The following is a 14,441-nucleotide window of genomic DNA, read 5'->3' as shown; positions in this document are numbered from 1 at the left end:
TGGAAGAACACTCGAAGAATTCGTAAATCGCTCGCCTGCGGCTCATGATTTACGAATTCTTCGAGTGTTCTTCCAACATCCCAAGTGGTTTATCAGCCTATAAACCATAAGAACTTGTGGTCTATTGCCTAATTATACTCCTTAGAGATCTAGAGAGGCACAGCTGTCTTGCCCCGAGGACCCAGGGCCAATTTAAAACACCACCCATTTGGCAGAGATGGAATCTCTAGTTGTCTCGATCCACCTTCTGTAGTTTGTTTCCGGTCTGTAAAGATGAAAAAAATCCCAATTCAAAAAGACACTGGAATTCAGACTATGTATTTCCGGAATGTCGCACTATAGACTACAAGGAGTCCCTCTTTCGTTTAGTCCGGCGTGCGTGACGCTAAAGAAAATCGCGATAAAAAAAAAATGGCCGCGCGAAATCCTGGGGGTGGCCATATTTTCACTTACCCTGGCGTAGGACAGGATGGCCAAAATCTTGGCAGCAGAATGGCCGAACGTGTGCAACATGTTATGCGCTTCAACGTTTCAATTATGTTACATTGAAACGCTGCCTGCTTTTGGTAGAACCTTAAGATCAGGACTGCACTCAAGCTGCTGTTCTGTTGCGAAATATTTTGCATGGCATGTCCGTCCCTTAAAAAGTTTCCCACTATTGAAGAAAGTGCCCTGGATAAATATTCGGTTATTATTATTATTATGATGATGATGATGATGATGATGATGACCTTTACCTCTGTTAGACTAACAAACTGTATGGTATTAATTTTGAACAGTCTCGTCGTCCAGAACAATAAAACGGTACTGAAGATGAACTGAAGCTCAGTATTTTACAGGTTCTTTTATTTTTTATGCTGTCTAGAACGTATCATTTCTTGAGTGCAAATTAAACTAACTTTACATTTAAGTATTCTTTTGGAGGGTTTTCCATCGACCGATAGAAGCTCGGAATCTGATAAGAAATTTCGAGGACAATATAGAGGTTGGCGGTTAATATTTTCTAAGAAAAAGAGAGATCCAGTGGTACTTTATTCAGTGCCAGGATCAATAGGTAAATATGTTAGCACTTTATCTCTTAACAAAGGGTGCACCAGGTTATAAAGTTTTCTGCGTTGGGATTTAATATTCCGTCATTTGTTGCTCAGTAGAAATGTATCACATCGTTTATTTTGCCTAGTGACGCAACAGAAAAATCATGGAACTCGCTCTCTTCCGCTTACGCCAAGCCTCCTCTGCATGTTTTCTCAGTGAATCCAACACGGCGAATATAGCGGTCGCAAACTCAAAAATACGCGTGGATTGCAACTGAAAGAGAAATCGAACTAATAATGTGTTTGACACAAGCACAAAAATCGATAGTTAGTGGTCTAGTTAGTGTCGAAGGAAATAGCAGTAATATTAATTATATCTTGATCATTTTCGTCCCCAGAGCCTTCTGTCCCTCTTAGCCAGCTGGACCTTGGCACGAGGAAAAGTGACTCTGGAGACACGTGATTTGATTGGCTAGATTTTCACTGACTCAGCGCTCTTTTCTTTCCAGAACGTATCCACTGGTTGATCTCTAACCAACTGCTGTTCTATTGCAGCACATACAGGTCTTGAAAAGCAGCAGTAAACTTCTGGCTGGAAGTGGTGTTTGTATGTTGTGTCATGTAGGACGTCTTTGAAAATTCTCCCCGTATGCCAGTTTTGAAATTCGTGAAGGTCCGTAGGTGCTGTGATCGAATGGTTTTAGTCAGAGATCAGCCATCGATATTTTCTGGAAGAAAACTAGCTTTGAATTTGGTGAAAGTCGTATTCCAAGAATGTACACAATTAAATCACGTCTCTGGAGCCACATTTTTCTCGTGTCAATACCCCGTGGACTCAGAGGTAGGAGAGGCTCTGGGGAAGAGAATGCACCTAGATAGGCCTATACATCCTTCATTGGAACACAGTCCCCAGGGGTTCGCTGGTGTCTTGCCAAATGACTGGCTTGTGAAAACGTCTTGTGACATTTCTCACAGTTAAATGGCCTTTCACCCGTATGTGTGCGTATGTGGTTATTTAAAGTTGTCGCTCCTGAAAACGCGCGCGAACAGAACCCGCATTTAAACAGCTTTTCATTAGTGTGCGTGTCCACGTGACTTCTCAAGTCCGATGGAGTTGCGAATGACAGCGTGCACTGACCGCACTGATATGGCTTGTCAGGAGTCTGGGGGCACTCATGCATTTGAAGCAGCACCCGCTGAGTAAATGTCTTTAAGCACTGCCGGCACCTCCACATGCCGAATTCATCCGGAGAGATCCCTGATGTTTGAGTTTTCATTGGGTCTTGGTAGAACTGTTCATTTAGTAGAGGAGGTATGTAAGGACGAAGAGCTGGCATTACACTTTTCGCGGTGCTTCCGGTCTCACTGCGCATGCGTACTTGGCCTTCACTTGTACGGGAAGAAATTTGCTGATCATCTGTAAAAGTCGTATTTGTTTTGTCTTGATTACTAATTATAATATAGATTCGATTCGAATTGACATTGAACTAAGATCATTTCTGAAGAACGAGCCTCAAAACATTTCTCAGACTAGCTGAAGGGACCTTAACGAGCTCTAATTCCATTAACAAGAAATGGTCAATGTTCTTTCATGCGAGGTTAAATGAGTGATCCGTAAAATGACTCTTAGATAATTTCTTGGTTTTAGCAATCATCTGATTTTGAGTGAAACACTGGCAAGATTTTGCCGGGCTTATGAACAGCTCACTAAAAAAAAATGAATGTGAAATTTTGGTCTTTAAAGTGAATAAATCAGGTACTCACTATCAAATAACTGTGATGGCGGCATTTCATATGGAGCGTGTCTTTGAGGAGGAATTCCTCTTTCGTTTGTAGACATACAATTCTTCTCTCTGTGTTGTTTAAACTGTTTGTCCGACCCCTGTGTTCGTGTCGCTTTGTGTCTTGAATTTTCATTTTTTAATTGTTGTTCGGAAGTTCTTTGCGAGTCTCTAATTCTTGCTTGCGGCGGGCAAAAGTGATTGTCATTTGACACAACTGTCTGAGGAAAGTTCATTGCAAATTGTCTTTCACTTTGCACTGGAGTTAATTTTGCCTCACTTCTTTTGACTTCACCAGATCCTGCTGTAAAGCTGGGACCACCCCTAATACCAGAGGTACCAAGATGGTCTTGTTGAAGCGCGTTACCCGTAGTACTTGTCGCGCGAGCAAACCGCGGTTGCACAGCACGTGTTGCAGGGACTCTGAAGTTTCCCACGTGATTATCACGTGACTCTTGAAGGCCGAAATTTTTAGCATTTGAGTTGAGAAGGGTGCTGTTTGAATTGTTCATTGGAGAGGCTCGGGCATTGGAAGATGTTGCTGAAATTAAAGGAAGAGATTTCTTGTTAAAAAATAAAGTTAAACGTTTTTCTTTGTAGGTTTTGAGAAAAAGTCCTGGACAAAAAAGCTTCCAACGATTTAAAATTTTATCTTAAAAGATGAGATATCATTCAAACACGAAAGGTTAGCATCACCTAATAACGCATAATAAACAATGAAAGTACTGCCAAGTAACATTCATTTAAATGATCATACGTTAGTGTCTTATTCACAGCACTAAAAACTAAATTGCGCAGGACAGTAAATAGTACCATATGAAAGTACTGCTCAATGGCTTTCATTTGAATGGTCACACACTAGGGTTTCTTCTACAGACTTAAAAGTTACCCTTTTCCATTTCTTTTTTCGAGATATTTGTGAGAGCTTCCTCTTCTTGCGTTAGGACAATGTAGCTGCGCTGATGATTTTTGCTCTTCCCATCATCTGTCTGCTTGAAAACGTATAAATATTACTAGGGGAAATTGGAGTTTGATTATTGAAGTGTTCAATGGTTCTTACCAGAGTCATAGTCTTGCATGCCCAGAGGAATCCCTAGGAATTGCGGGTATTTGTCATCGTACCAAACCAGTAATTCTCTCCCTGGAGGAACCTCCTTAAACGCACGATAAAAAATATTTCCACAATATTGGAAAGCGTACAAATTCTGTTCCTTTATGTGACGAGCACAGCGGATAAATCTCATCCAACTGGAGTTTTCTTCATCGCTTCCATCAACATAATGACTCAGTTTACCATCTTTGTAGATCTACAACGAAAGAAATGTTAACATCTCAATTCTCACCACTGTCTGCCATACATTGTATGATTGTGCTTATGAGAATTTACGTTTGCATTAAAAAATTGTTCCGGAGATGTTTTGGTCGTTCTTTTACATGGCTGACTTACTTGAAGTTGTGAAAGAGAGGATGACAGAAATTTATTAAGAATTCATGACCTCATCGTAAAAAATGGATTTTTGAAATGCTTCAGTATTAAGTGGAGTTTCTTTGATGAGTACAGTTTTTCGCCAATAATAGAAAAACTAATATTCGCACTCAGGGTGGACTTTAAGTTGATGATGTTTACGTTTTCCGAAATCGAGCACTGGAAATCAACAAAAAGAAAAAGAAGTATAACCATTTTTGGTATATTTCTGTGATTCTTTGAAAATAGAAGAACCGTAGCCAAAACAAAACATTAAAAATTTATAAAAACGTCTACTGGCTATATAAAGTTAAAACTTTCGAGCTTTCGGCTGACACACTACAGCGCTTCGATGGATTAAAATGGAAACAAAATGACAACTACAACTACGACTACATGCAGATAACAATTCAAAGCCACTCCCTAATCAATACTCTATTCTTTTAAAAAAGAACAATTAGTTTATTGATACATATTTTTCTCGTTTTAAAATACTCTTTTTATAGTCCCACTGGCCTATAGTTTTGTGTATATTTGAAGCTGTCATTTTTCCAGGGATGACAACATCGTAACGAATGTAACGAATGTTTCGTGAACTTTTAATTGACTGATCAAAGGATCCATTTGGGATGAAAAGTCACGCACTGGGGTAGCCAATACAAAGAAAAGTCAAACTTGATTGTTTGAAATCGCTTTGTTTAGGAGGCTATCGCATTCCTGTGCCATACAGAATGGTACATTTTATAGATCTTTGTACTTTGTGAATATTTGCTACCAAAGGCCCATTTATGTGCTATATGCCTTTATCTCTAGGGTTTGTGTTTTCCTTTTTTACTTCATAATCACTCGATGCACAGAGCTGCACGTCATCCGGGAAAGACCGTATGGCGTTGGTGAGCTGTTGTTTGGAACAATCTAGTTTTTGACCAGAACCTTACCTCCCAGAGGTATTCCGTATCTATGTCTGGTGAGAGGTTCCGTGGAGACAGACGCCTGCCTTCATAAGGTCCTATCCATGTCCCAAGTGGTATGTGCTCTTTAGCGCAAACACCGTAACTCGCCCCAGGAATACTCGATGCACAGAGCTGCACCTCATCCGGGAAAGACCGTATGGCGTTGGTGAGCCGAGGCTCCTCGTGGTCAGCAGCAAGCTTCTGTTTCTTCGATGATGCAGTCTCTGAGAAAATCGACAAACGTCATCAGTACTAAATGAGCGGGAAGCAGGCTTTAACGAACAAAATGTATCTCGATTCGCGATAGTTCCTAAAAGGTTTTATGGCAGATCTAAACAGAGCTGCAGAAAAATTAGACGAACTGAGAACATTGCCCAGCATTCATTGACGTCATTATCACGTGCATAACAGGTGCCATGTATGCTGCCGCTCATGCAATAAGGAACAAAGCTCAAAGTGAGCAGGGTAGTCGCAAAATTCAGTTACATTCTACCATTTCTTGTCAGATAATTTTGTCCCTAACTCAGCAGGTGGTCATAACACGAGAGCAGAAACCGCACATTTTTGTTCCATTTGTCCCTCTGGTACACAAATAGACTCATCTATTGACCATTTTGCTACAAGTGAAAAGATCCACTGACGAAATTTGTCAAGCATAGAACTTACAGAATTACTAGAACGAACTCTTGTGTTGTCGATCTGATACAAATTATTTTGAAGATCCAATACGTCTCAGTGCGTGAAACCAAGACTTATGTACGTATTAGATAAAAAAATGTTGTAATAATAAAATTCTTTGCTCCACTAAACTTAAACTAAATAAAACCACAAATAATCAGAAAATGTTACAGCTTTCTATCTTTTTACCCACGGAGGTTTTACTTTAATTTCAGGGTAAAAACGTGGGTCTGCGAATTGAAAAATGAGTATATTGGGTGATATTGGTTTAAAATCAGCAAATTCAAATTTATTGCAGCTATTCTCGTAAAGAGCATGGAGTTCGTAAACACTGTGGTGAAAGCGGAACTTTTGAGAACAATCGGGTCGGGGCAAGCTGAACAAAAGAATAACAACAAAATTAATCGTATACCGCATTATTTATCAATATATTTCGAGGCAAAACCTTAATGTAAAAATATCACATAAAAATGTTTATAAACTAGAAACAGAAATGGTTCATATTGCTTGTTGACCGTTACGACCTGAGCTATATTACCACTTAGCGCAAAATATATGTCTATTAAATATGTACTAAGCTTTCTAAATAAGTGTCTGAATGGCCTGGCTTATATTTAAATTTCATACCTTGTTCTCCTTCAGCTTTTCTTTTACGTTTTTTCACGTCTATAGCTCTCACTTCACGGTTGCCGTACAAGTAAGACATAAGTGTTTTCTCTTCGAATATATGGTATCGATTTCCTCCGCTGGTTTCTTTTGCATTTTCGTGTCTTGCAATGATCTTGTTTTCCATATGCAGTGTTTTAATACCCTGAAGGAAAAAGAGTAAGTTTGCAAACTTGTTAATCTGAAATTCCGTGCCTCTAACGAGAACTTATACTAAACAAAGTCTTCATATACCCGACGGTTTGAGAAGCACTTTAAAGAAAGGTCACATTTGCATGATGCGGAGGGCTGTTAAAAAACATATTAGACAACAGGTGAATAACTTGGTTTTTTTAAGTTATTTAACACCTGGCTTTCCCTTTATGTATTTTGCTTTAACTTCTTTAGGAAAATGCCTTTAAATAGAAGTTATTTTTTCTCCTTCCTAGCGAAGCACTTGGCGAAGCTCCACACTTTACCAGTGTTTAATGCTAGTGAATGCAATATTTGTCAGTTCTTTATATCCGCAATTAACTTCTCTCGCTTGCTTTAGGTATTCCTGTTTACAAATGTCTATTTTTATTGACAAATCTTGTCTAAGCCGTCCATATTTGTATTCCTAGCGGCTTTTGTTGCGGTCGAGCTTTGCAGGAGTCACTGTAATACACAGAAAGAACTTATTCCTGTTATGGTGTTCTTAATTTAAATTTAGGATCAGAAATCAGAAATGACGTAATTATGTGTGGAGTTCTGCACGATTCTAAACTGACCGGCGAAAAATCCGGTTAAAGATTAAGCAACTTGTCGGGAGCATTCCCCGACGCGGGATGGTTGAGTTACCGACGGCTTACGCTATGCATGAGCAAAAACAAACATGCCGTAATGTTTGTCACGATGATCCCGAACTTTCACAAAAGCATACACGGAACCGCGAAAAGTATTTAACTAGACTTTTCAGCTTATTTTCCGGCTTTTTTGTTCTTATAGGAAGAAAAAGTCTACTGGATTACTCGCTCAGCCCCCGCACAGAGAGGAGTTCATATTTTTTCCGCCTCCACTATGGAGCTACTGATAAAAACTTCATTCAGTTTTCCCGTTTGCTGTCATAGGGCAGAGGCCGCCCAGAAAAATAAAAGCCGTTGAAACAAAATAAGCGCGCGAGTGATGAGATCAGGGAAAAGATTTCAAGTCGTTCCTTCTGAGGAAATAAAACATGTCATTTAAGAAGTGGATAAAATTACTAAGATCAAGATGTCAAATTTAATAGGGTGAAGGCAAGTACAGGAAAAGCAACACAACGCAATACGGTACAACTGTGGAAATGCTCAGAGCACGTTTTTCCACTCTGAACTTTCCGGCTTTTGAATTTTCCAAATCGTAGCAGCTATAGGCAAACGGTCTTTTGATGGAAAAAAGGTTAACCTTTTCCACGAGGTTTAAATTTGATTCGAGAGGCAGGCGCACTAGTACGGCTAGAATATTTCAATTAATTCTTTGCAGATAATCCTAAGATTAGCGTTTTAGTTGACATCGGCCAAGAGCGTAACCCTACATGTTGTTTCCCTTATACTATATTTTACTAGTAGGATCTGAATTAATATAACCGTCTTTACCAGTAAATTAGTTTCTTCATCTAAGTGTACTAACTCACCAATATGAGCTTCTCTTTACATGCAGAGGGTTTCTATTTCCTTGTTCTGCTTGTTCGTTTTCAGAGGTAGACTTGTGCACGTGAGTAGTCGAGGTTCTCAGAACCACTTTCTTGTATCAGTCTTACTAGGCATAAAATGGATAATGTACTTGTAAATCTTTGTGTATAGTCATGCCGAATGAGTTATTGTTCTCAGAAATTCCGCATTCCACTGGGTTCCTCGTGACCGGCCAACGCAGGTACAGAGTTAAACTGTGTAAGTGTGTTTACACTTCGTCGTCGAACTGCAAATGAGAAGTTTTTACCGCAATAAATACCAGGCAGGTCATCGTCGGGTTCTTTCAACCAACTGGAAAGATTTTTACAGAAGAGTTGCGAGAGTTGTGAAAGATGGCGAAACAAGCTGACTCACTAGTCAAACGTTGCACATATGCAAAGTAGATCTAATTACTCCAATTACGTGAAGAAGAGTATTAGCTGCTCTTTTAAAATATAATTGATGAACCCGCCGGTAGAGAAATACTAGATTTTTATTTGTTTGTTTACTTGGAAACGGGGCTTTTCACACTCGATATTCAAGTCTATATACGTAGGAATTTAAATATAGAATTTAGAACTGGAAACAGTCGGGTATTGCGATAAGTTCTCAACTGCATCATATGATATTTGACTACGCATCAAAAATCGTTTCAATACGAACTAAAAGTTGAAATGCTAAAAAGTAGGTTTTAACTGAACTTACATAATCGCCCGAAGTCTCCAGTATATTCTTTTCGCGTAAAAATGTAACCTTAGTAGCAGCGAAATCAATAGGTGTTTAAAAAAATGCATAATCACATTAACATACGCAATTCGGTGAGATACCGAGTATCTTAAATAGAAAACGGAACACGTAAAAATGTTTTCGACAATATGAAACGTCCATATCACCGCTTCATCGGAAACGGAAATATTCCACAGTAGGGGTCAGCTTTAGGTCTTGTATTTGTTTTCATTCACAATGTATGCGGAACTTTGAACTCTTGAGAAGCAATTTATTCTGCACTGTGGAAATGATTGTTTGATCTAATATTATTCTTGTCTGGACCATTATCTCATTAAGATTGACAGTAGCCACCCACAACACGGAAAAAGTTTGGTCCAAATTCAAAATAGCTTCTGGGGCTTTATGCTATGTCACGAAAGCAGTATATTTATGAGCAATTTTGTTTGAATACGTAGATATAAGTGAATAAAATTAATGGAGAACGTGAACACATTAACGCTGAAAGACCGCTCAACTCGAAGGCATGCTTCGTGAAGTTGTGAAGACAAGACACACACACCGCTGAATAAAATGTTATTCCATTGTGTGTTATCACGGTTTTATTTCGCGAACGTGAAACTTCATTGAAGTGAAAACAAAATGCCATCACAGGCATTTTCTGTCATAACCATGGATTTGGGGTTTGAAAAGCATTCACATCAGAGAGAACGGTATGGAATTTCAAAGGTTACCAAGAAGCAGTGCGGGAATTCATTGAATTTGAATAACTGCAATTGTCTGTTTAAACAGTGGTGAGTCAAGAGACAAATGACTCACATTATACTTGGTCCAAAAAAGAGGCAGTCAAAAACATTCGTAAACTTAAGCGGTATTTTTCGTGCAGTCAGTAACAAAGAATTATTATTTCTGTGTTACTTTGGACACCCTATCTTTCAATCATGTCGATTCATTCCCTCGGAATTCACTCTTGCGCCTATGAAGTATGAACTGAAAGAAGGAGCCGAGGAAACAAAACGGAAAGTAAATAGCACTCGACTGAACGAACCAATATCAGATGAATTAAGACAGTGCTAAAAAAAAAAACCGACCACGACAGTGTCAGAGTACATGTTGTCGACACGAGGCTCCATGCTGGTTTGATCGCACCAAAACAGTGGAATCAAATGATCAAAAAATAACGTGGAATCAAAGTGCTTTAACACAACGAAGAAATCGATAGATGCTTTAAGTTTTTACAAGGAGAGTAGAAATTATCTTTGCTGTTATTGTTTCACTGACTTAAGACCACTAAACTAAAGAAACCTCTCGACAGAAGTTGCAAGACATCTGCACATGCGCACAAGAAATGGCGGGAAAATTAAGCACGTTATGTAAGAGTGAAACGAGAATATCACAAGAGACCAAGATACAGGAAAGCCACTTATAAAGGAAACGAAGATGTTCCCAATTTGAAATGACTATTGCCTATAAAATTATGCTATTAAGTAAAAAGCTTCAATCTATGTCTTGTCAAATGCGCAATCACTTAAAATATATGCTTGTTTGATGCAGTACACACCTTTTTAAGTAAACGTTTTCGTGTAACAATGAATTTTAGAACTTTGTTTGTGCCAGCATCGTCTTTAAAGAAAATAAGACAACAAGCAAGATTTGAATTGGTTATACTTCGAAAAAATTGCTTAATGACACAACAGCTAGAAGACTTTAAAGGATTCTTCACGACGTTGTCTCGTGTAAAACTAAGATTCACAAAGGCATTCATTGTCAACACGTGCTTGCTATCGTTCTCAGCCAAGAGCTGAGTTCCACGACTAACAGATGGCAGAAATCTGCAACAGAAGATTAAAAACGCATTAACGGTTGAATTCGCGACTTAAAAGCTGCAAGAAAACTGAAATAAAAGCAAATCTTCTCAGGTTCAACAGACATTTGAGTGGCTTCGTCAGCTCTCAGCTGGCTTCCTAAGGCTTTAACCAATGTGCAAAGATTTTAAGCTCCACAGGCCTTTTTAAGGCCTTCTGTTATTCAATTACTTATTTTAAAGTATCATGTTTACATTAAATTATTTATACCAGGGTTAGAAAGTGGATACAGCAGACAAAACAATGGAAAATCTTGTGAATATTTCACTCAGTATTTGCTGTTTTTAAAAGGAACCAAATGCAGCTCTCAGCAACGACCAAAGTTTTCCGGGATTTTAGATTCTATTAAAACCAATTGAACCCCATTAAGTTCAATTCAAAACATAAATGCCGTGTTTCAGGTTTCACGGTAAATATCAGGATTCAAGGGAGAAATCTGACTTGTTTTGTTAAGTAGCAATCAGTTCAAGTTTTGAGTTGAAAGCACTGTGCTAGATACGTAATCATATTGTGCCTCTTGAACGAAGATATTTTATATGACTCTTGTAGAGTGCATGTAATATGTTTTTAAATTTCGACTAGAAAACTGATTTTACATATCGCATGCTAGAGAAGCAGAACACGAGGTCTGGAGGGTACTGTATAACAAGATAAACTCAAAGTGTCAACTTTTGAAACTCTTTATGAATTCGTAAACTCTCAGGGACGGCCATATGGCCTGAAGAGAGACAGTCAATTTAATGAGGGAAAATGTCAAATACATTAATGGCCGGATGATGTAAAATAGAGCTGGAATTGGAGGTGTAAAACGTGCTGAAAATAATTCGTACAGATTCGTTGACAAACAAGGTACAGTTTACTATGGCGATAAAATTCTTGTTTATTTTACTTTAAATGTCACTAAATTCACTAGAGTTTCTAGCAATTAGCATTCTACAGTAGTGTCCATTCAGATTTTTACCCACGTTGAACATTAATTACATAAATTCGTGCATGATCGGATTTCCACCCACAAGCTAGTCTGGTCTATTAAAAAGCCTACTTAAGTCATTTGAAAATGTTTATACCCAAAGCAAATATTTACTGACGTCAACCTTTGAATACAGACAGGAGTTGAATAGGTTCTTTAAAAATTGTTTCCAATTGTTTGTCTTTACGTATTTGCGAGAGCGAAATAAGTTCACCATTGTCAAAATAAACCCCACCCCACTCCAGTCTGACACACGGTGAAAATATTAACCACGTGTGTGGAATTGTTATTCGTTTGCCTTCACTCTTAACACACGGTAAAGAAAGGAAAATTTTACATTTTGTAGCTACACAGCTAAACAAATGTTTAAAGATTTCCCTTGAATAAAGAAACTTCTCTATGTCCTCATTCACTGTCATACCATAGCATATTCAGCTCGTTTTCAGTTCGTGTTTGTAGAATTTATCGTTTTACAAACTGTCATTGGCTTAAAATACTTGCAAAAAGTCACGAAATGCCACATAATTCAAAGAGAAAGCTTCATCTTGTTTTGTCCTAACAAAGGATTTTTCTTCTCCGTGTTTACAAAAAGCAACCAATTTTTGACTTGTGCAATTTGAACGAAATATTTCTGGCAGTTTTGTTTTGCTGAGGCGAACGAAGCGTCAATGACATTTCCAGAAATAGTTCCATAATGAAATTTTCCCTGCGGTCATTTATCTCACTTTTACGGTGAACCAGAAACTTCAAATTGTCGGTAAAAACTAACTATTTACTCTAATGTTCTAACACTACGGTATCCCGGCTTTCAAGGCATGATATCAGAAGTTATTTTTCGCTCGTTTTTGAAGTGCGCCCTTTAGACGACCGCCCTCATTAAATATTTATCATGTAGCTCGCGGTCACAAGCCGCATTTGATCAGCGCGAGGACAGCGAAGATTTGTAATATTTCAATTCAAATAAGACCTGGCATTTCTGTTAAATATGACTAGGCCTCATGTATAAAATGCTCTTATTGGCTGGCTTAGAAATCGAGTTGAATTCGACGAAATTGGCATACATTAGATCGGGCAGACGGCTTCAAGAGTGAGCGAAACAATTCATCTGCACGCGGAAAAAATTCCAAGAGAACAAAGTGATTTCAAAGGTAAGTCACAGCAGTTTTTCTAACACAGATAAAACAAACAAACGCCAGGCAAATATTTTGCCTTTTCAGGTGCGGAACATGCCATAAAATAGTTGCACTTCACTTCCGTTTTGTCAAACATGGTCGAGTCATTTCTCCAACATTACCTCCCTCTCACGAAGTGTTGTTTGATCTTTTCCCATCGATGTTGTGATAAGTACGATATGCTTCAGATGTTTGCCTGAAATGTTTTTTATTTGATTTTTTTTTTGTTTTTTTTTTTTTGTTTGGTGGAGTCCTTTTCGCTGTAAGCTTTTGAAGGCGGGCCTGCGTCGCTCTGAAAGCACTCCATTCTTCTTTGTTGACTGACACGAAAACGATGAAAGAAAAAAGGTCATTTAAACAAAGAATGAACTAACCCCCTCAAATTGAGCTATTGAAAATCACTTCTGAGTACCTAAAGTTTTATTTTGACTTTGAATTGTCACTGAATATACACATTGCTCATGCAATGTTTGCTACTAGCCAGTCTCGAAGACTGGTTCAAAAGGGTCGATGGACCACGATGCAAAAAGACTAGAGTTGTGTTGAGATAAAGTAACAGTGGATTGCATTCTTCCTCTCTTGAAACCTCTGGTCCAAAGTACCTTTCACAGTACATCGTGTTTTCTTTTAATAACAAGTTACTGATGTGGCATCTGCGATGTTTCTCGCTTCTGGAAACTCTTAGTTCTAGCTTCTCTGCGATGTGCGTTTGAACTCAACTGACAGCTGCTGAGTTTTACGATATGTTCATTATCTTGGCGCGAAGCGGACGAATGTTGCATGTTTGTGGAAATGAAATAATCTACACATTATGGTTGGTGAGTTCGCCATTAACACCTTGGTAGAGAGAATTCCGAATTCGAAAATTTACGAGCGGTTTACGCAGGCATATTTCATGGTATTTTCGTGGTTTAGTTCCCAGTCGGAGTAGCTATTTTCTTCGGACCCAGGTAACAAGGCGCTTAGAAAATATTGGTGTTCCCTATAATGCAGCTAGCTACCTAGAAGATCATAAAAAAGAACACCATATCTCAAAGTTTGAGTTAAAATATTAATTTTGTTTCGCTAATCAGGCGCAGGATTTGCAGTCGGGATGCAAAAGGGAACTGAAATGGTTTCTTAAAGGGTGGAGTTATCAATTGACCAATCAGAGTTCAGCATGCGAATCTTAATTAACATACTGATTAGCGGCCGACTCCTTACCACACAACAATCGTCAGATCATTTAACATAGGCATTAGATAGTATTAACATTGCCAGCAAAAAGCTCTCTTAGAGAATTTAAGGGGAATAACCAAATGTCTTAGTTTTAGGAGTTGTTTTCCCCGCTGAGTGACAGAATGGAGAAAAACGCGTTGCTACACGCCGCGAGATCAAAGTTTCGTACTACGTGAGTGATTTGTTTGATCAAAGTGCACCAATTAGGAAGCTTCTTGTAACTAAGAAAGGTAGCTTTTCATTGGG

General features: G+C 38.5%; 1 protein-coding gene across 3 annotated transcripts; it reads right to left on the bottom strand.

Moving 5' to 3' along the window:
* Positions 1-68: 68 nt before the first annotated feature.
* Positions 69-9,671, bottom strand: LOC145460411 (uncharacterized). 3 transcript variants are annotated; one of them, XM_081445208.1, is made up of 7 exons: positions 8,950-9,671; positions 8,208-8,491; positions 6,539-6,722; positions 5,219-5,457; positions 3,876-4,122; positions 2,799-3,356; positions 69-2,451 (listed from the first exon to the last, which is right to left on the bottom strand). In XM_081445208.1, the coding sequence occupies exons 3-7, from the start codon at positions 6,702-6,704 to the stop codon at positions 1,916-1,918; spliced, it is 1,746 nt and encodes a 581-aa protein (XP_081301334.1). In that variant the 5' UTR covers positions 6,705-6,722; positions 8,208-8,491; positions 8,950-9,671; the 3' UTR covers positions 69-1,915. The 3 variants fall into 3 exon arrangements, with proteins under 3 accessions (XP_081301334.1, XP_081301329.1, XP_081301345.1); XM_081445203.1 differs by lacking the exon at positions 8,950-9,671 and having other exon boundaries at positions 8,208-8,644; XM_081445219.1 differs by lacking the exon at positions 8,950-9,671 and having other exon boundaries at positions 6,539-8,644.
* Between the last annotated feature and the right edge of the window lie 4,770 nt (positions 9,672-14,441).

This window comes from Orbicella franksi, chromosome 1 (assembly GCF_964199315.1).
Source record: "Orbicella franksi chromosome 1, jaOrbFran1.1, whole genome shotgun sequence".
Classification (NCBI taxonomy): domain Eukaryota; kingdom Metazoa; phylum Cnidaria; class Anthozoa; order Scleractinia; family Merulinidae; genus Orbicella; species Orbicella franksi.
The sequence above is the reverse complement of the archived record's forward strand: the minus strand, read 5'-3'. Positions and strand labels throughout refer to the sequence as shown.

Excerpts from the sequence above, each read along its gene's own strand:
- LOC145460411 (XM_081445208.1), bottom strand. The coding sequence starts at position 6,704 with ATGGAAAACAAGATCATTGCAAGACACGAAAATGCAAAAGAAACCAGC. Across the intron at positions 5,458-6,538 it reads AAAAGCTGAAGGAGAACAAG|AGACTGCATCATCGAAGAAA; the intron begins GTATGAAATTTA and ends CGATTTTCTCAG. Across the intron at positions 3,357-3,875 it reads CATGCAAGACTATGACTCTG|CAACATCTTCCAATGCCCGA; the intron begins GTAAGAACCATT and ends CTTTAATTTCAG.